This window comes from Saccostrea echinata, unplaced genomic scaffold, assembly GCF_033153115.1.
Source record: "Saccostrea echinata isolate AGI-Se365-2 ecotype Australia unplaced genomic scaffold, CSIRO_AGI_Sech_v1 ptg000009l, whole genome shotgun sequence".
NCBI lineage: Eukaryota > Metazoa > Mollusca > Bivalvia > Ostreida > Ostreidae > Saccostrea > Saccostrea echinata.
In genome coordinates, this window is record NW_026889758.1 from 21,471,692 (window position 1) to 21,492,215 (window position 20,524).

The 20,524-nt window shown below is 34.4% G+C and overlaps 1 protein-coding gene across 1 annotated transcript in view; it reads left to right on the plus strand.

Annotated features, from left to right (window-relative positions):
- LOC133182005 (spectrin beta chain, non-erythrocytic 5-like) overlaps positions 1 to 20,524 on the plus strand; it is a 98,062-nt gene that overhangs the window by 64,328 nt on the left and 13,210 nt on the right. Inside the window, exons 30-70 of the mRNA XM_061316705.1 lie at positions 1,080 to 1,157; positions 1,532 to 1,659; positions 1,799 to 1,958; positions 2,159 to 2,236; positions 2,317 to 2,456; positions 2,794 to 2,917; positions 3,337 to 3,483; positions 6,271 to 6,444; positions 6,676 to 6,896; positions 7,101 to 7,287; positions 7,538 to 7,738; positions 8,349 to 8,465; positions 8,658 to 8,771; positions 8,857 to 9,039; positions 9,320 to 9,465; positions 9,646 to 9,871; positions 10,142 to 10,321; positions 10,499 to 10,702; positions 11,027 to 11,176; positions 11,290 to 11,394; positions 11,719 to 11,813; positions 11,894 to 11,984; positions 12,185 to 12,340; positions 12,548 to 12,739; positions 13,122 to 13,208; positions 14,183 to 14,301; positions 14,477 to 14,705; positions 14,839 to 14,960; positions 15,279 to 15,339; positions 15,435 to 15,536; positions 15,638 to 15,826; positions 16,654 to 16,731; positions 16,852 to 17,262; positions 17,687 to 17,824; positions 18,006 to 18,131; positions 18,264 to 18,394; positions 18,764 to 18,950; positions 19,151 to 19,351; positions 19,461 to 19,556; positions 19,662 to 19,979; positions 20,104 to 20,295. Of these exons, the coding sequence (XP_061172689.1) occupies positions 1,080 to 1,157; positions 1,532 to 1,659; positions 1,799 to 1,958; positions 2,159 to 2,236; positions 2,317 to 2,456; positions 2,794 to 2,917; positions 3,337 to 3,483; positions 6,271 to 6,444; positions 6,676 to 6,896; positions 7,101 to 7,287; positions 7,538 to 7,738; positions 8,349 to 8,465; positions 8,658 to 8,771; positions 8,857 to 9,039; positions 9,320 to 9,465; positions 9,646 to 9,871; positions 10,142 to 10,321; positions 10,499 to 10,702; positions 11,027 to 11,176; positions 11,290 to 11,394; positions 11,719 to 11,813; positions 11,894 to 11,984; positions 12,185 to 12,340; positions 12,548 to 12,739; positions 13,122 to 13,208; positions 14,183 to 14,301; positions 14,477 to 14,705; positions 14,839 to 14,960; positions 15,279 to 15,339; positions 15,435 to 15,536; positions 15,638 to 15,826; positions 16,654 to 16,731; positions 16,852 to 17,262; positions 17,687 to 17,824; positions 18,006 to 18,131; positions 18,264 to 18,394; positions 18,764 to 18,950; positions 19,151 to 19,351; positions 19,461 to 19,556; positions 19,662 to 19,979; positions 20,104 to 20,295 (6,384 nt within the window). The remainder of the gene's footprint in view (positions 1 to 1,079; positions 1,158 to 1,531; positions 1,660 to 1,798; positions 1,959 to 2,158; positions 2,237 to 2,316; positions 2,457 to 2,793; positions 2,918 to 3,336; positions 3,484 to 6,270; positions 6,445 to 6,675; positions 6,897 to 7,100; positions 7,288 to 7,537; positions 7,739 to 8,348; positions 8,466 to 8,657; positions 8,772 to 8,856; positions 9,040 to 9,319; positions 9,466 to 9,645; positions 9,872 to 10,141; positions 10,322 to 10,498; positions 10,703 to 11,026; positions 11,177 to 11,289; positions 11,395 to 11,718; positions 11,814 to 11,893; positions 11,985 to 12,184; positions 12,341 to 12,547; positions 12,740 to 13,121; positions 13,209 to 14,182; positions 14,302 to 14,476; positions 14,706 to 14,838; positions 14,961 to 15,278; positions 15,340 to 15,434; positions 15,537 to 15,637; positions 15,827 to 16,653; positions 16,732 to 16,851; positions 17,263 to 17,686; positions 17,825 to 18,005; positions 18,132 to 18,263; positions 18,395 to 18,763; positions 18,951 to 19,150; positions 19,352 to 19,460; positions 19,557 to 19,661; positions 19,980 to 20,103; positions 20,296 to 20,524) is intronic.

Here is a 20,524-nt window from a genome sequence, read left to right on the forward strand (position 1 = left end):
CTTATTAATGAAAGATTTTCTTTTTAAAGAAGTCTTTTATGCTGATATTCTCCACTTGAAAATTGCATCTTCATTCATGTTAGCTGCAGAACTGTAGCTCTCTGCTTGAGAAAATTCGGACAGACAAAGCAGAGAGCTACAGATCCAAGCGTTGTAAAAACCTTCAATTTACGCCGCCGCTTTTCTGTCGCTCGCTTCGGGTATTATTTCTTGTATTTTATGCTCTCACCTGCTTTAAAAATAGTATCCGATAATTAACCATATATTTTACTCCTATTCTTGATACCTTATTTACCTGTCAAAGGTCCCAAACAGCCCTTAATGGTTTTGGAATGTCTGTTTAAAAAATTCCCATTCTGACGTCCATGTTTGGGGTCGTGCGAAAGAAAAAAATGTCTTTCAAAAAACATATACTTGCCAAGAAAATGTAAATAAAAAATTCAGGACGTTCAAATAGCATGTATAATGTCTACAAAGAATACAATACGTATGTAAAAAAGAAATTAAATAAATAAAACTTGGGCGTGTTATTTTAGGATGACACCAACGTCGACGTCGGAATGCATTTTTTTTTTACTAATATTCAAAAACCACATACGGCCGCCTGGAACCTTTGAAAGGTAAATAAAGTACCAGGAATATGAGTAAAATATATGGTTAATTATTGGATACTGTTTTTAAAGTGGGGGAAAGCATTAAATACAAGAAATAATACCCGAAGCGAGCGACAAAAAAGCCGCGGCGTTAATCGAAGGTTTTTACAACGCTTGAATCTGTAGCTCTCTGCTTTGTCTGTCCGAATTTTCTCAAGCAGAGAGCTGCAGCTACATTCATGTTATTATTTTGATTGTATCATTGGTAATGTTGCATTATTTTAATTGTATGGTATCTTCCATAATATTGCATTATTTTGATTGCATCCTTTATATAATTTCAAGTTGTTTTGATTGCATCCTCGGTAATGTTGCTTTATTTTGATTGCATCCTTGGTAATGTTGCATTATTTTGATCGCATCCTCAGTAATGTTGCATTAATTTCATTGCATCCTCAGTAATGTTGCATTATTTTAACTCAACAGGATAAAGCTGCCCAGAAAAGAAGACGATTAGAAGACTCAGAAGAAGTGCAAAAGTTCAACATTGATGCCAAAGACTTGGTAAATAATATATTATCCCCTTAACAAGAGTCTAGATAAAGTGTTGTCTTCTCTTTGAATCAATCATCATTATAAACTCTTTTCCCTCTTATACCATATGAGAATTTATATTAAAGTTTGCCTGAATTTTCTTCAATATACATACATACATGTATATATCTGATAAAGCTACATGTAATACTGTTGTTAAATCAGAAAAGTTTGTCAACTTTTTCTGTTAGCCTCAAATCTATAATGTTACTTAACTTCCTAGCCAATTCAGACTTCTGTAAGCCTTTTGATATTTTATTCCAATTCTGATCGTTTCATCATCTGTTTCTTAATGCTGTACATCATGTAAGTGCTGTTGCATTCAAACACTTGGTCTCATACAGGGTATGTGGACAAGTGCTACTAAAGCCAAGCTCCAGAATGCTGAGATGCCCAGAGAATTACAGACAGCTGAAATCATGATCCAGGAACATCAAGACTTAGGAGAGGACATCAAAGCTCACAAACCCAAGTAAGACAGGTCTTCTGTAAAAGCACATGTTACCCATAACCTCTTTTAGTATGACAATCTGCTTACAATAAAATGAGTGACAAGTCTTGTTGCTACTAAAATTATGCCATGAAGACCTGTGTGATAATTTTATTTCTAGGTTTGAGGATATACGCGTTTTGGGCAGCAGTATTTTAGACAAAGACCCTGATGCTTCTGATGTTGAAAATAAACTTAAAAAGCTAGGTGAGGATGAGGAAGTGATTGACAGAATGTGGGCTGACAGAAATCTACAACTCCAGCATGCTTATGAACTACAGGTAAAAAACCCTCTCACCTCCAAAAAAAAAAAGGTTCCTCATATATCAGAAATCTCTCTCAAACTTATGCTTAAGATGTATGGTGTAATATAATCATCATTTATTTTACAAAAGATTTTTCATTCCAGTTTCAAACTCATGCTGAAGATTTTTAGTGTAAGATCATCACCATTTATTTTACCAAAGATTTTTCTTTCCAGTTTTTCAACAAAGAGGCTGACCACATTGATTCTGTGTCCAGTGGTCATGAGAAGTTCTTGGACTTTGCTAACCTTGGGGTAAGTTTACACTTTGTTAAGTGTAAATAATCTAGCAAAATATATTTAAGGATTGACCTTACTATTTTTTTTCCCCACAGGAAACGGTGGATGATGTTGAAACTTTGTTCAAACGTCATGAAGACTTTGAGAACACGTTGCTTGTACAAGATGAAAAACTGAAGGACTTGGATGAGATGGCAGACAAAAGGATTGCAGAAGGACATCCTGATAAAGATCAGTAAGGCTTACGTCACAGAATCAAGCAATAAATTAAAACTGACTAATTCTATAAATACTGGCAAATGATTCCTATGCCTTCAAATGACCAAAATACAGTTGAACTTAGGCATCTTGAACTTTATTATCTTGCATACCAGGGATATATCAAAATAAGTTGATAGTTCCACCTGATTCTGAATTTGAGCACCAACTTTCATATCTCAAGCATGTCTGAAATTGATGAATATTTTGACATTTCAGTCATGTTTTATATAAATGTATCATGATTCAATTGTAGTAGGATATTTTGTACAAAAATCTGTCTGTTAGAATTATTAATACTGTTATAATTACAGTATTGACAAGAGGAGAAATGAGGTGCTGGAGAGGAGACAGAAAATAAAGGAGCGGGCAGCAGACAGACACAATGCTCTGTTGGCAGCACAAGGATTCCAGGAGTTCAAGAGGGACGCAGACGAGGTGAGTCCAGTTTTAGTTCATCAAAAAATTTCACTAAACCAAAAAAAAATCTTAGGTTAGCGTATCCAAATGGGTAGGATGCAGATTACTGTGAAATCACAAATTTTCTTGGAGGTTTTTGTGGTATAAAGAGACCCATGAATTCAAATGTGAAAATTTCATACTGCTTTATAATCTTTCTCCTTTAACCAAGAAATCAGATCCCCTCAAACCAGTGATTTTTCCTCAAATCATGAAAATTTGACCCCACAAAAATAAGTGATTTTACAGTATAATGAATTTTTAAGTTTAGAACTGCAGTGATGCTGCAAATTAATATGGAATGAGATATCGAAGAAAATGCATGTAGATTTGTTTACTGCCAGTTGGAAAGCATAGTATGTTTTTTTGAAGTGTAGAGTTGTTCTTTGGTTTTTTAGCTTTCGGATTGGATAAAAGACAAATACAAGACAGCTACAGATGAGTCATACAGAGATTTGGCAAACCTTCACGAGAAGCTGAAGAAACATCAGGCATTTGAGGCAGAAATTAAAGCAAATAATGAACGACTTCAAGACTTAAATGATGTAAGGCTAAATCTTATTTAATACTACAGTATGTTTTTTCTTTTGGTAGATTAGGAATGTTTGACTTACATTTCACTTTTTTGGTGGCGGTTAATCATCTAATTTGGTGTTGTTTTATGAGTTGTATTAAGTTGACTCTAAACTTAGCATTTCTGATCAATGTCAGTCTTTTTTTTTGTTGTTGTCCATTTAAACTTTTTACATTATGAACTTTTAGCAATCAATGTTACCTGTTGACTTAAAGAGGGCCATTTTTTCGTTCAAATGAATGACCATGTGTCATAAAGGCAGATAATTTTGAAAAAAATGTTAATATGGGTATTCTCCTCCTGAGGAAACAAATGACAAGATTGGACCATATTTTTAACAACATAGTTCTTAGTTACTCAAGTTTGAATCCCCTGTGTCAGAGGCTTTGGAGACTCAATCTGTAATCATGTAGCTAGTTATTATAGATAAAAAAAATATTCTTCTTAAGACCTACAAGACCAGAACTAATGAGCTTTTTAAATTAATATTTGTAGTGTATAATAAATGTTGAGCCCATGGGGGCTAAATTACATGAGTATAGTCAAAGAAAAAAGTAATTTAATATTTGAGGTAACATGGAACATCTCAAAAATCATCATCACTATTCAGAAGCCAAGGCTAGGATTTTAGATGGGGCCAAATTAAAACAGAGATGTATTTGGGGAAAAAAATTAAGTCTTCTTTGCAGAAGATTCATAACAATTAATGTTTGTAAGATGTTAAAATGTGTTAAAAATATATTACATGAACATGTACTGTATATTCCTAAATGTACAATGTATTATGAGAAAAACGACTAGCGAAATAAAATTTCTCGCTGTCATTTTTTTTTATCTTTCTGCGAGGACAATTCATTAATGAAAATGGTGTTGTCTTGCAGCCTTCAATGTTGTATTCTTTCCATACCGTACAATATAATAAAATAATTATGGACTCTGTAGGTGGTTAATATGCGTTGATATTCACCAGAAAATTATCAAAATTGACCAAGACTTCACCTTGGTCAATATTGATATTTTTCTTGTGAATATCAAACCATATTAACCACCTAAAGAGTCTCCATAATTGTATGATATGTCATTTTATGTTTAATTTTTTTTTATGTTTAACATTTGTGTGTAAAAATAAATTGTCTTAAAATTTTATCAACCACAATAATATCTTCGTAGGAAGTTTATTCATGGGTAAAGTATGCAAATTTTATCATGAGTTTGGCAAAATTGTATAAATTTACAGGGCCAAGTTAGACTCTTTGTGTTCCTTAAGTTATATTTTTATTTTTTGACAAAAGAATATGTGTGCAGATGCTTTACTAATAATCTCAAATTTGCAGAAATATATGGTCGTAAGTAAATTCCTCCAAAGCATATTAGAAATGCCTTCATGTCCTCTCCAGTTCCCTCTTTGTACACCAGCTAAAGGCTTCTCAGTGCCAATACCTATCATCCTAAATTTATCCATCAAATTTATAATCAATTTTCCACTTCAGTACCCATCTTTTCTTCAAGTGCTCCATTTGTTTATACTGCATGATGCAAAAAACAAGTACTGAAATAATAGATCTTTATAATATTATGCATGTGCATCAATGCAAATGTCTTATTATCAAAGATTCTCAGATCTGCATGAAAAGTCTTTGTTTAGATACAGTACTTGCTTATACAGACTTAACTTTGATTCTTTTAATTCGATGGCATTATAAGCATGTATTATGAAAAGAAAAAGGTTAGAGTGCGGATGCACTGATACATTATGCTCTTAATTCATTTTACTCATTGAATCGTAAAAGACTGCAGTACAAAGCATTGTATGGGAAGGGAGGCAAAGTGTTCTAAGATTTTTTTTTTATTTCCAATCAGTGTGACAAAATGCAATACAATCATCATCTTGCCAATATCACTATCAACACCATCATTATCATCACCATCATCAAAGTTGATATAGTGAACTTAGCATTTCAACTCCAAATAAGTTATTGCAAGAAAATTTTTACATCAAATTATCCTAAGAATGATTATATAAAGAGAAACAGTGAGGTGTAGAAATCTGAGCCTTCAGAAGGTTTTCTCAACTATATCTTGGATAAGTACTGCATTTCAAACAACCATGCAATCACAGGTTTAGAAATTGAACTGTATAAACAAATGTTCCTTATGCATAGATGTAAGATCTCACATTTCTTCCCATCATTTGTTCAAAATAGATATCACTTCATGTCAGATGTGCCTCTTGGCCTTGGTCAGAGGAAATCAGAGATGTATTTCATGTACTGGTGCAAGATATGCAGTACCTTTGCATTTCTTTCCCAGATTTATTCAAAATAGATATCGATTCCTATCATATCTGTCTCTGCCTTGTTCAGAGGAGATCAAAACATATTTTATGTACTGGTACAATACATGAACATTTAGGACCATGCAGTTCTTTCCCTTATTTGTTCAAAATAGGTATCAATTCTTGTCACATCTGTCTTTGTCTTGGTCATAGGAGATCGGACATATTTAATGTACTGGTACAATACATGTAGTAGCTTGCATTTCTTTTCCATATTTGTTCAAAATAGAAATGTTCCTTTTATCCTGCTTTCTCTTCCTTGTATTTCCAGACACAGATCATAATTCACAACTTCTTCTGTCTCATTTATGATTAAGACAAAGGGTTCAATTGATTTTCAAATGCACAAATATTTACTTTAAAAAATATAAACATGTAGGACTTGTACAAATAAGTAAATGTTTTATTATATATGGTTTACAGAGAGGAGATGGGATGGTTAAGGATGAACATTATTCATCTCCAGAGATCCAAGAAATCCTCCAGGACCTCAATACTCAGTGGAAGGACATGTGTGACAAAGCCAAAGATAAAGGGAACAAACTCCAGCAAGCAGCTGACCAGTCAACTCTTAATAAGGCACTGGCTGATGCACAGGTCAACAACTAGTACATCATTAGAAATGAAAAGATAATCAATGTTGCTAAAAATAATTAATTCAGTAAGCTTGTAGCCAAAAGAAAGCTCACAAAATTAAAACACCCTGATTTTTGTTAGTTACATTTATAACGAAATATTTCTAATGGATGACCCTTTTTTCTTTAAGTTGCTAATTAAATAAAGGAATTGAAAATAGTAACGTTTTTACATTTTTTTTTAATCTGACAGGCCAAATTGGATGAAATGGAGAAATCTGTGGCAAACCCCGACCTTGGATCTGACCTTCGTGGAGTCAAGGACTTGTTGAAGAAGCATCAGAACTTGGAAAATGAATTGGGGGTTCTTTCTGATCAGATCTCATCCATTGTCTCACAGGGACAAGCGCTGGCACAGTCCGGACACTTTGATAAAGCCAACATCCTCAGAGCTGTGGAGGATTTCAACAGCAGGTGAGGAAGTTGTTCAGTGTTGAAACGTAAAAGTCAGTAATTGGAAAGAGATACAAACTGGCTGTTTTACAAAAAATAATGCATTTCCAATGTTTTTCGGTCAATTTGGTAATCAGGCTTGTCTCATTATTTCAGATTTGGGAAGTTGTGCATCTCCGATGTTTTAAAGTCAATTTGGTAAACAGGCTTGTCTTATTATTTCAGATTTGGGAAGCTGAAGCCAGCAGTAGAAAAAAGGAAGAACAAGTTGCAGGATTCGCTGCACTTCTTCCAGTTTAAGTTTGATGTGGATGAAGAAGTCCAGTGGATTAAGGAGAAACTACCTGCAGCTGCTTCTACAGACTATGGAAAGAGTTTGGTAGATGCCCAGAACCTCCAGAAAAAACACCAGGTCTGTTTGTTTTGAATGTACACTGTTGAAAAATCTGAAGAATAAACTGAAGTTAAATTAAAATTCAGTTAAATTGAAATTCAAGGTCAGTGCTTGAATGATAACTGGGTGGAAGATAACAATGTACATAGAATGGAGATGATCAATTGTGTACACTGATACTGAATAATTGACGAGTAATCTTAAAGATTCAAACGGTGACTGTAAAATAGTTTATACTAAAGATAAAAATACCTTTAAATTCTTACAGAAACTTGACCTGGAGATTAATGGTCACCATCCCATTGTGGAGAGGGTGTTAGCTACAGGGGAGAAACTGATTGACCAGAAACACTATAATGGAAAGCAGATAAAGGACAAATGTCAGGAACTCCAGGTGTCCTGGGATGACCTCCTGAATAAGAGTAAGATCCGGAAAAAGAATCTGGATCTCTCTGTCCAAATCCAGAAGGTAGGCTCCTATTTACGAGACCCTGTTATACTTCTTAATCAAGAGACCTCCATTATTTTCATATTAACATGTACAGAATTGTACACAACGAAAAATTTTGAAACCTAAAGGATTACTTATGGTTTATGATTGGAAATAACTTGCATCCAACTTGTGTGTTTTCTATTCCGAAGCCTTTGGCTGGGGAATAGAGATCGCACAATTCATAAGTTAGATAAATATCATATCGTAAAACTTGTGAGATTCTCTTATCACATATTTTATTTTATTTGTAACCTTTTTTTTTTTTTGCTGTTTTTAAGCTGCTGCATAATATCAACAGTATTATGTGTTTAGATAGTGCACAATGAAATAAAGACAAAAGTGCTTCTTAAGAATAGGATCTGTTATTCAGTGATTTTATTTTGTAAATTATTTAAATTCTGCCTCCATCATTTATTTATGTTTACAAATGCACACATATGAGTTGGACATTATGGGGCATAGGAAACCAATTTGTGGCATTGCTTAAATTTATCAAATGAGTGATAAGAACTGGATGAAGGGATAAAATGTGATAAATGTATTAATTACTATCAGTCATACTGAATTTTGATATCATATTTTGCAGTATTTGAATGATGTTGAGGAGTTGGAGAACTGGATCAATGATAAAATGGCCCTGGCCACCAGTACAGACTACGGCAAGGATGAGAACTCGTCCGACAAACTTCTGACAAAGAATAAGGTGGGGGAGAATTGATATACAGTAAAATTTGGTTAAAAGGAAGTCGCAGTGACTCAGAATAAATGTTACCTTTTTACAGAGATTTTCTTATAAAATAGTTTTTAATACATGAGTTTTACTGTATATGACTTTTAAAATGTACATATAGTAAAGTCCTTTCTAAACTGTTAAATTTTAATGTTAAAATTTTAGGTATTGGAGACAGATATTCAGACATATCAGGGAATTGTAACAGGACTTGGTAAAGAGGCTCAGAGGTTGTTTAAAATTGGATGTCAGGATCCAGCCACTCTACGCAAAGCACAAGTAGGTCCTTATCCAAAGGGGGGAAAATGGTCTACATAAAAATACATGTTGAAACACAATTTGATATATTTTTATCCCATCCTAGGACAATCTCCAGGACCATTTGAACAAGTTGAAGCGACTTGCTGCAGAGCGGACCCATGAATTGGAAATGTCCAAATGGCTGCATGCTTACAACAGAGAAAGCAGTGACTTTGAGGAGTGGATTGACGACCAGATGCAGCTAGCCGCCTCTGAAGAATATGGATCTGATTATGAACATCTTGTTGTATGGAAGAATTTTTTTTTTTTTTTTTTTTAAAAAGCCATTTATATGACTGCTACATTTCTAAAATTAAGCTGATTATACAATGTAAATTTAAACTTTTAAATACAGTATAAGTTGTTAGGTGAATTTACTTTTTATTATGATATTGTTTTTTTATACATGTATATTGATTATGAATAGTGTCTATTATGTAAATATGTATGTACAATGTATATGTCAGCTGGAATTGCCGAATTTTACAGACAGCTTAGTATTGAATTTCTTTTAATTTTGTGTGTAGATACTAAGAAACAGGTTTGAGGAATTCAAACGAACCGTGGAAGCTGGAACAGAGAGATTTAACAGGTGTGAGAGACTTGCTAAATGGCTGCTGGAAGATAAGACACAGTATGAAGACCAAGTTAAAGAGAGACAAGCACATCTCAGGTACAGGAATAGGGACATTGACCATTGATCTGGGATGAAATCCCATCAATACAAATATATCATATATTAAAAAGTTCATTTTTATAGAAAGATTGAAAAACTTGGATCTTGTAGCATGTACATGTATGTATTGCATGTTTAATTCCAAGTTTATTTTATCTGGAAGATTTTATATTTCAGGGAGAAATGGAACCAGCTGTTGGAACAGATAGAGAACCGAGACCAGAAGATGTATGGTGCTGGAGAGATTCACAGATTTAATCGTGATGTTGAGGAAGCTCTCACAAGAATTCAGGAGAAATATGCCAGTATACCTGAGGATCAGGGAAGAGATCTGTTTGCCACTCAGAGCTATCTCAAAAAGCATGAAAGATTTGAGAATGAACTGGTGGCATTAGAAGCTCAGGTACTATTCTACAAATATTAGCTTCATGTTTTCTGAAGAATTTCTTATTATTTTGAGCTTCTCTAAGTTATGACATAATTATGTAAATGAAATTATTCAGGGACTATGAAGCAACGCAATGAATTAGAGGCATCTATTTTTAATTGTCATTTGCAACTTAGAGACTTTTTTAAATGTGTAAAGCATACTAGTTAAATTTAGTTTCAATTTGCTGCACATCATATTCTAGAGTTTTGAAAGTAATAAAGTGGACCACAACTTATTTTCCAGTTACAAGTCTTGATAGAAGACTCCACCAGACTTCAAGAAACTTACCCTGGGGAGAATGCTGAACAGATAGAGCAGCTTCAGGCTACAGTGGTAGAGAACTGGGGGATTTTACAGGACAGAGCTGCTCAGAGAAAAGAGGAACTCATTAATACCATGGACCTACACAGATTCCTGGCAGATGTAAGTCCACATATAATGTGTTTTCTATGTTATAGACTGAGGTCATATTGTCTATTGAGAAAACTTATTAAAATATTGGAGTAGAATATTGGAAATTGAATGATTAATTAAGAGTGCTCAACATCTCACTTGCTTATGTACTCGTTAATAAATTTTTATTTATGCTTTGATAATTAGGTGAGAGATCTCATGAGCTGGGCCAATGAGATCGAGCAGGAAATGAAATCTGACAAGACGGCTCGAGATGTGTATGGGGTGGACATGATTAAGACCCGACATGAAGAACTGAAGGCAGAGATTGAGGCTCGGGCAGAGACTTTCACCACCATTGTACAGACAGGAGAGGAGATGATCAACAATGACCATTATGCCAAGACAGAGGTACTGTCCACATGTCAAATACAACTATCTAAATAGGTGGGAAGTTTTACAAGCTGTACAGAAGCAAGTCACAATAATATCTATTTTAAGTGAACAGGTATGTTAGAAAAGTTCTGACCAGAACACACTGCAATTATGGTGGAACTTGGTGAATATCAACATTTCATTATTTGTCACTTGAAACTACCAACACAACAGCAAAAAAGTATATTTAGAAAACTGGATTACACTGTTGGATGTACATGTATTTTAATGTTACTTAAATGTATCATTGGTGGTTCATGTATCATGATGTTGTTAAAGCTTTCCCTCTTTTGATTTTAGATTGAAGAGAAGGTGAAGTTGGTAGCTGACACTCAGGATAGACTGAGAAAGGTATGGGATGAGAAGAGAGACTTCTACGATCAGCTGTATGATCTTCACACCTTCCTCAGGGATGCCCAGCAACTGGATACCATTAGCTCATCACAAGAGGTTAACACTATGTCTGCATTGAATAAAAAAATATATACAGTAAAAATGTAATCTCTGGGCAATAGTTAAAACAGGTTATTTATAAATCAAGTTTAAATTGCTATTGGATACAGGCATACTTGGCCAGTTGTGAGTTTGGTAGTACTGTGGATCAAGTTGAAGCTCTCATTAGGAAGCATGAAGCCTTCGACAGAGTCCTGGAAGTGCAAGAAGATAAGGTACATGTATAACTTACTGTATGTGTACTTAAAAAAGCGGCCTTCTTATTTTAGCGGCTGTGGCGTGGACAACGATGCGCTAATTCATGAATACTGCTAAGAAATCATTTATTAATACAAAACACAGCACGGATAAGTGTAGCGCTAATTCATGATTACGCCAATAACTCCATTACCCTTGATTGCGCTAAATTTTGAATACGCCAATTTATGCACGTACAGTACTTTACTATTTCATGATATATCAGTTAAAAGAGAAAAACTCATTTAATTACAATGCTAGCATGTCGTGTGGGTGATTTCATTGAATCCCTTATTTTTCAGTTGGAAGCATTGTCTGCCAATGGTTTGAATATGGTGGAAGAAGGACATTTTGAAGCACCTATTATCAAACAGACTATTGATGACGTCACAAAAAGGTAAAATATGTGAATTATTGTTAAATCTTTGTTTTCATTTTAAACTTCAGATATGACAAATTTATATTATTTCTTATTAGGAGAGCTAATCTGAGAGCTCAGAGCAAAGCAAGAGGAGAGAAACTGGAAGATTCACTTTTGTATGCTCAATTCAACAGAGATGTTGCAGAGGTACATAGCATTATATCCAGTATTTTAACATGAGAACATAATATGATATGATAATTGACTTGCATCATAGTAAGGAGTAATCTTAATTTCAATATCTAGTTATTCAGTGATGTTGAAATCCTTGAAAATTTGGTTTGAAAGTCTGAACTCGAAGATTTTGTGCAGATCCATTATGTCATGTTTAAGTTAAAATGTTGTAGGCTGAAGGGCTGATTGATGACAAGTTGAAGGTGGCTTATGAAGATGACTTCCAGGATGTGACAGACCTGCAGGACAAGATTAAGAAACTGCAAAAACATCAGGCTTTTGAGGCAGAAATTTTGGCCAATACTGACCAGATCAATAAAATTAAAGAGGTACATTATTAAAAAAAAATTGTCAGACAAGCAAGGATCTGTTCTAATTGCTTACAGATTTACCTCTGAGGATTTGTAAGCTTTAAATGCTAAGCATTCTGGCAAATACATTTGAATTGCATAAACAAAATCAGTTAAAAGATTGTAGTATGCATATTTCATTTGGAAGAGAAAATATTATTTTTATTTGTGATTTATGGTACATAGCAAGGAGATGTTTTACTGGAGAAGAAACATCCAGAATCAGATGATGTAAGACGAAGCCTACAGAGACTGACCTCCAAGTGGAACGAGCTCCTACAAGCCTCCAACAACCGTGGTAAAGGTCTGGTAGAACTGAAAGACATCCTTATGTTCAACGAACAAGTGGATAAAGTGGAAATGTGGATGAGAGAAAAAGTAAGACTTTGAGTAAAAACACAACATGTAACTCTTAAAGAATAGAGATGTAAATAACAAGTATGGTTTTTCTGAGAATTAGAACATAGACAGATGATGATGACATATCATAAGAGGAAACTGTTTTCATGTACAGTCTCTATTAATTAAGAAGATGCAAACTCCAGTAACTACATGTATGATAAAGAATTTGACCTACAGACATTCATGCATTTGCAAGTAATCTATACACAAACTTTCAAGGAGAGAAAAAAGTTTGAAAACTGCTGTTCTACAACGTATATTTAATGACAATCTGTAAAGATCCAAGGATTTCTGAAAGTGTTTTACAATATTCCAATAAGTAAAGACTTGTGTACATGTAATAATGTCTTATTGATAGGAAGCTCTGGTGAGTGCAGGAGACATGGGACGAGACTATGAACACTGTCTAGAACTTCAGAAAAAAGCCAATGATCTGGAGTCAGCAGTAAGTAGACCATGATATTCTTCATCTTATTTAGACTGTTCTGTTATTCATGTATATTGCTTATTTATATTGATCTGTTAATCAATTATATTTTTTTTCACATTTTACTCAGTTTTGTTTTCTAACGTCATATACAATCATTTGCATTAGCTTGACTGATATGTTCATGTAGCTAACAGATTTTCATGACTGGTTTTTACAGACAAATGTACAAGTATGTGTAAGCGCATGGTCAACATCTTCCTTTGCAATACTTCATTACTTCTATAACTTGCATGTACATTGTACATATAATGTAAATATAAACACGGCCTTTCTTTCAAAATGTCCCTTTGTCAGTCATCTCCCCTACAGCTTTTTCAGATTCTGTATCTGCAACCATACTATTCACTGAAATGATCACCCAAACCATAGCTGAAATATTTTAAAATGCAAATCTTTTCAACTTGTATTTATCCTGTTTTGTCATGTATTTCAATTTTCAGGTCATCATTTTTATATGTGAATAAAAAAAATTACAATTCTTCTTTTACAATTTAATAGCATAGAACCATTCTTCTTTGATGTTTAGAAAAATGTCCAATATGATTTTATGGAATAAGAACTTTAAAGTTAATAATGCATGTAAATGATGTACATATATATGGAACTTCTCAAGGAGCAGGATATTGTTGCCACAAATTTTAAAAGAAGGCAATTATTGTGAACGATTATAAATAAATGAAATTTGTGATAACCTTAGCTGGGAAAACTGGTTGCATTTTGAAAAACATTGAAGTTTGATTGACGGAGATAAGGTCTCTTGGGGCATGGAGTGTATTGGGTAGAATCTTATTTATTTTTTTCTTTGCATTTTGATTATTGGATTATGGTTATTGGGAATGGTATTTTTCTTTGAACGACAGTTGATTAACATCAAGAAATGAGGTAATATGTAACTCCTATTTCATCAACGTTTTTGTCTGTTTTGTTAGGGTATCACTGTGGATGATAGGAGGATAGCAGGGATTAATGCATTGGCAGACAAATTAATATCTCAGGGAAGAACAGACACAAATGCTGTAAAGGAGAAACGCAATAATCTCAATCAAAAGTAAGCTCCCCTATTCATTAGTTTGCTGTTTCACTGATTAATGATGACAGCTGTGGTGGATCAAGAAATAGATGAAAATAATTCATTTTACACATATATGAGTTATCACTTGAAGAATCGGGGTAAAAAGAGAACAGTAAATTGCATAAATGGAAATTGACACATTTGCTTACAGATGGAAAGGAGTAAATGCTGATCTGGAACACTATAAGGAGAGCCTATCCTGTGCCCTAGAAATCCACTCCTTTAACCGAGATGTGGACGAGATGTTGGACAGAATCAATGAGAAGGCTCTGTTATTGTCCAGTGAAGACCTTGGGAAGGATTTGTCCAGTGTGGAGGCCCTCCAAAGGAAACAGGAGGAGGTCGAAAGGGATATGACAGCCTTACAGAATCAGCTGGAGGTGGGTAGAGACCTCTTTAAAATGGACAACATTCATTCTTTCATTTTTTTAGCTTGAATAATTTTTTTTTTGGATAAAGATAATTATTTAAGAATACTAAAAGTTAAATGAAATGTAATTTTTCTCTGTACAGAAAATGGAGGCTTTGGAAAGTAAGTTATGTAGAAAATACCCAGACAAGGCTGATGCTATTCACCAGAAACAGCAAGAGGCTCAGGACAACTGGGAAAAATTGGAGGAACTGGCTGACAGCAGGTAACACTGGTGTATAAGGGTTGTCCGGTAAAATCGTAAAGAAAAAGAAATTTATTGAAAAAAAATAATGTGAAAAATAATGTAAAATAGTGTAAAAAAGCTGAATTTTTCAGCATGTTTATTTCTTATATTTGAGGTTTGTGCCTCGGTTGACAATGGTTTTCTTGGGGTGAAAATTTTTAATGTTACACTCAACTACAGGCAATATTTATATAATATTTTCCAGGAAAAGTCAATCTTTGTCCATTTATTTTGAGCTTAAATTTGAATGCAAAGTGTTTGAGGTTAAGATAGTAATTGTGTGGGTTTTTTTTACAGGAAACAGAAACTGTCTGACTCTTATCAACTACAGAAGTTCCTTTCTGATGCCAGGGAACTGGTAAGTAATCATGATTTCCAAAAGGAACAAATTACTCTATTGGACAATACCGTGAATCACTAAAGAAACTTCTGTATGTACATGTACATTTATAGGTTTCCTGGTCCACTGAGATGGTGCAAAGAATGAATGCAGGAGAATTGGCTAAAGATGTTCCGGAGGCTGAAAGTCTTCTTCAAATTCACCATGAACGCAAGGTATTGGCACTTCTTGTTCTTTGACATTATTGTTCATTGACTTATCCCATTTAATAATTCATGTAATTGAAGAGAGTTGTATGTGTAAAAATATCTTACAGGCAGAAATAGAAGGCAGAAAGTCCCACTTTGCTGCCGTGCGTGAGCATGGTAACAAGCTGGTAGAGAAGAAACACTACTCTTCGGAAGAAATCCAGAAAACTATTGGTCAGTTAGACCACACCAAATTAATGCTGAATGCTGCCTGGGAGAAACGGAACCACCTTCTCACTCAGTGCCATGATCTCCAGGTATTAATCAGCTCAATTTTGTTTTTATTGTTTATAAGATATTGTCCATTCTTATTCTTTGACTGCATAACAAAATATTTGGAAATGCAGTTTTTAATTTGTAAATGCATAATTGAAATACATTTAAATTACCGGTATTATGTAGATTACATATTCCTATTCATCACTGCATATCAGAGGGAGGTCAACATTACTGCTACATTGCGAAAAATTTCAACTCATTACCGCTATATTCGTGTGATCATTCATTTCATGAATGAGGCTAGTACCGATTACGAGTCATTACTACTACATATTTGATCAGCCAGCAATGCCACTGAATATAAGTTCGATTCATTATGATTCATCACCAGTGATTTCCAGACAGCAGTACGTCAAGCAAATGACCTTCAAAGCTCTACCAATTTTGTAGACTATGTGTTTTGTCCGAGAACAAAACTTTGTAAAATGTTTTATTAAATAAAATAGACTTTAAATAAAAATTATAAAAAAAAAAAAAAAAGCATCCTGCTCAAATTCTTACTTTCACTTCCCCGTGATGAGCAGGGGAAACGGGTCTTACATGTATTATTTTGTACTTTTAATCAACCTGTACATGCATGAGCCGCTGGCAAGTAGAGGCAGTGTAGCGCTGATGTATTCTTTTAAATGTAGCAGTAATGTAAAGTCTTTTGTAGAGGCAATGAGTATGTAGCGGTAATGACAATTTTGAAAATGTAGCGGTAATGATAAGCACCCATATCACAGTATATAGGAATATTAAAGCAGTTTTTAACCTGACACATGTGCATTTAATAAACAATATACATCCATTTATTTTTGTACAGGTTTTCAAGGAGACCGCTGAACAGGCTGATGCATGGATTTCTTCCAAAGAAGTCTTCCTTGCCAATGAAGATTTAGGAGTAAGTTGTTCATTGTGCAATATTTTTCTGGATAAACTGTTCTTTCTTCTAAAATGTTTCGGGAAAAGCATCGACATGAATTCAAGTTACTTGATAATTTATTGTATTCCTTGATTTCAGAATAATTTACACAGTGTAGAAACACTTCAAAAGAAACATGATGGATTTGTGAGGACAACAAAAAAACAGGTGGATAAAATTGAAGACTTGAAACAATTTGCAGAGAATCTGAAAAGCCAAGATCATTATGCATCTAGTGAGATTACTGATAGGTGCCAGGAAGTTGTGAGTCGGTGCAATGCTTTCTGGGATCATTGTGCAGCAAGAACAAAGAAACTGAATGATTCTAGGAACTACCAGTTGTTTTTGAGGAATTTATATGAAGTAACAGGATGGATAAATGAAAAGCTGCAGGTGGCGTTAGATGAGTCTTACAGAGATCCTACCAATCTACAGGCCAAGCTCCAGAAACACCAAGCATTTGAAGCTGAAGTCACAGCAAACAGAAACAGAGTAGACGCTGTAGTTGAGGTATGCTGAGCCCAGTATAGCCATCATGTACCGTATGCGTACTTAAAAAAGCGGGCTTCATATTTTAGATGCTTTGGCGCAGACAACGATGCGCTGATTCATGATTATCGCTAAGAAATCATTTATAAAACAATGTACGGCATGGACATGTATAGTGTTAATTCATGATTTTGCAAACAACTCCATACCCAGTGATTGTGCTAAATTTTAAATACGCCAATTTATGTACACGTACAGTATTGCATGTCAGGTGTATTCCACAGTAATAAAGGCTTTGACAGTGTTGTCAATATGAACAATTAAAAGTTGTGTAACAGTGCAATGTTTTTGATATTTAAACATGAATTCTATACAGAAAATGTTTGATGATTAATAGGAAAGCTTATGCTTTTATTTTATTATTTTTTTTTACTTTGCTATGTAGGAAGGTAAAGGACTAGTTGATAAGGATCATTATGCAAAAGCAGACATTCAAAAACGTCTGGAGGAGTTGGAATTAAGCTGGGAAGCTCTAATGGCAGCCAGTGCTGAGAAGAAAGACAGACTACAGGATGCCTATCAGGTTTGTTTTCCTTCAAATTTTCTGATACTTGTTTACACCATTGTTTCTCTTTAAAACATTTGTAAAACTTGAAAAAAAAAAAAAAAGGACAAATATTGTAGTAGTACAAGATATTTTAAAATGCAAATGCAATTTAAAGTGTATAATTATAGGAAGTATTTTATTTATATTTTGTTTTCAGGCTCTTATGTACAATCGAGTTGTAGATGACCTAATGTCATGGATGGATGATGTCGAATCCCAGCTTATGTCAGAGGATCATGGGAAGGATTTATATTCTGTCAATAAATTACTCAAAAAACATCAGGTAGGACGAACCACAAACATGAAATGACAACTCAGTGAACAGTATACCTTGCATGTATTTCTAAATAATTATCCATTTTCAAACCATTTTTTGTGAGATTTTATTCAGTGACAGAATATTTTTGCATCATAGCTACTGGAGCAAGACATAGCAAATCACAGAGAAAAGGTTCAAGATGTTCAAGATGCCGCCCACGTGTTCAAAGAAGCAAAACATTTTATGAACAAAGAACTCCAGGCTAGAGCCAAAGCTGTTCAAGAAAAGTATGCATCAATTATTGCAAGTATTTCCTCACAAATGTTATACAAAACAAAAGTCAAAATCAGAGACCTTCTTAAGGTTAAAATACAGAAGATTCTCAAGAGTGGACACCATGTGGTATTCAATAGAGTCTAGATCTAAAGTTATAACTTAAACAATATAGACAGATCACCAACACATTGTGAGATGTTGTACATGTATATGTTAGAATTCATAGGTCGACAGCATGGAAACTCAGTTTGATTAAGGATAAGTGCATGGTTCTAAAATTTCTATACATCTCTGACGTAAATAATAAAGGAAAATCCTTTACAAGATGAAGAATTTGCAGTATCTCCATCATTTTAATGTGTTTGCTTTATGATATTCAGATATGAGTCATTGTCGGAGCCAGCCACTATCCGACGGGATAACCTGGAAGATGCCCTGCTGATGTATCAATACTACAGAGATGTGGAGGACGAGTTGTCATGGATACAGGAGAAACTTCCTGTTGCAGCCTCTACTGATCTAGGAAACTCACTGAATGCCGTCCAAAATCTTATGAAGAAACATCAGGTCAACAGATTTCTTTTCTCTATGCATGTTTCTGTAAAGATTGAATCATGGGAAAAAAGAACAAGCAAATGATCTGCGCAAATCAGTTATGGTGTCCTGAACAAATAATTTTATTGTTGTTCAATATCATGAACAAATAATTTATTCTTTGAGTTAAAGTTTTATAATGTTAATGAAGTATTTGATGGTATATTGATCAGGCCCTGGAATCTGAAATCATTGCTCATGAGCCTCTGATTGACTCAGTAGCCACTGCTGCCCAGAGAATGATGCAGGCCAAACACTTTGCTTCTGACAACATTAAAGCCCAGCTGGATAAACTGCAGACAGAGCTTCATCAACTCCAGGAATTAACAATGGAGCGCAAATCTAAACTCCAAGCCTCGCTGGAATCTCAAACGGTATGTTAGGGAGCATTGTTACCAAGGTTCACAATCTTGTCTTCCAGGTCCTTAATGAATAGTAATGAAGTTTTTTTTGAATGTTTTTTTTTTTACCTATGTTTAATAGTTCTATGCTGAGATTTCGGTTGCTGAGTCTTGGATGGACGAAAAAATTCCTGTTTTGAAAAGTCCTGAGTATGGAAAAGATGAAGACAGTGTTCAGGTAAATTATATCTTCAGATTGAACTTTATTGCAGCCATTTCATTGGTCTTTATTTTACAATGAAAGGACCTATAATATAAAATACATTTGTAAATTTTCAAACAGGTTAATTTGAAAAAAATGGACACCTTGGAGAGAGACATTGAGAACTTTAGCAGTAATATTGCAGAGCTTGCTGCATTAAGTAGGAGCTTAGTTGAAAAAGAGAATTTTGACCTGGAGAATATAAAGAAACATCAGGCATCTGTAGAACAGAAGTACAGCACCCTGCAGGATCTAGCCAGCCAGAGAAGAACCAAACTTCTGGAAACAAAGAAACTGTTTGAATTCTACAGAGAGGCTGATGATGTCACTAACTGGATAGCGGACAAGGTCGTCATTGCATCATCAGAGGATTACGGACAGGATCTGGAGCATGTGGAAGTACGTATTTTATAGAATTAAGACATGCTCACTAGACATACATGTACATACATGTATTCATTGCTGATGTCATCATGGCAACATTTCATCTATCAATTAATAATAATGATAATCTGTTCATCAGGTTCTACAACAGAAGTTTGAGGATTTCCTTCATGATTTAAATAGTAGTGAAGAGAGAGTCACAAATATCAATGTCATGGCAACAGAGATGATAGAAGCCAATCATTTTGAATCAGAAGCAATCAAAAAGAAGTCTGAGGAGGTGACACAACAATGGAGTGAACTGAAGGAGGTGGCCAAGGCCAGACAAGAGGTTTGTAGGAAAACCAACTTACAGTTGAACTTTGGTATCTCGAACACTGATATCTCGAACACCATGGATATGTCAAAGTGATTTGGAAGTCTCAATACTCATTTCTTAAGTATTTTACCCTTGATATCTTGAATCCTCGGATGTCTTGAACTTTTTTTCTCAGTCCCATTGAGTTCAAGATAACAAGGTTTGACTGTACTTAAATAAAATGTACTTGTATGCTGTTTAT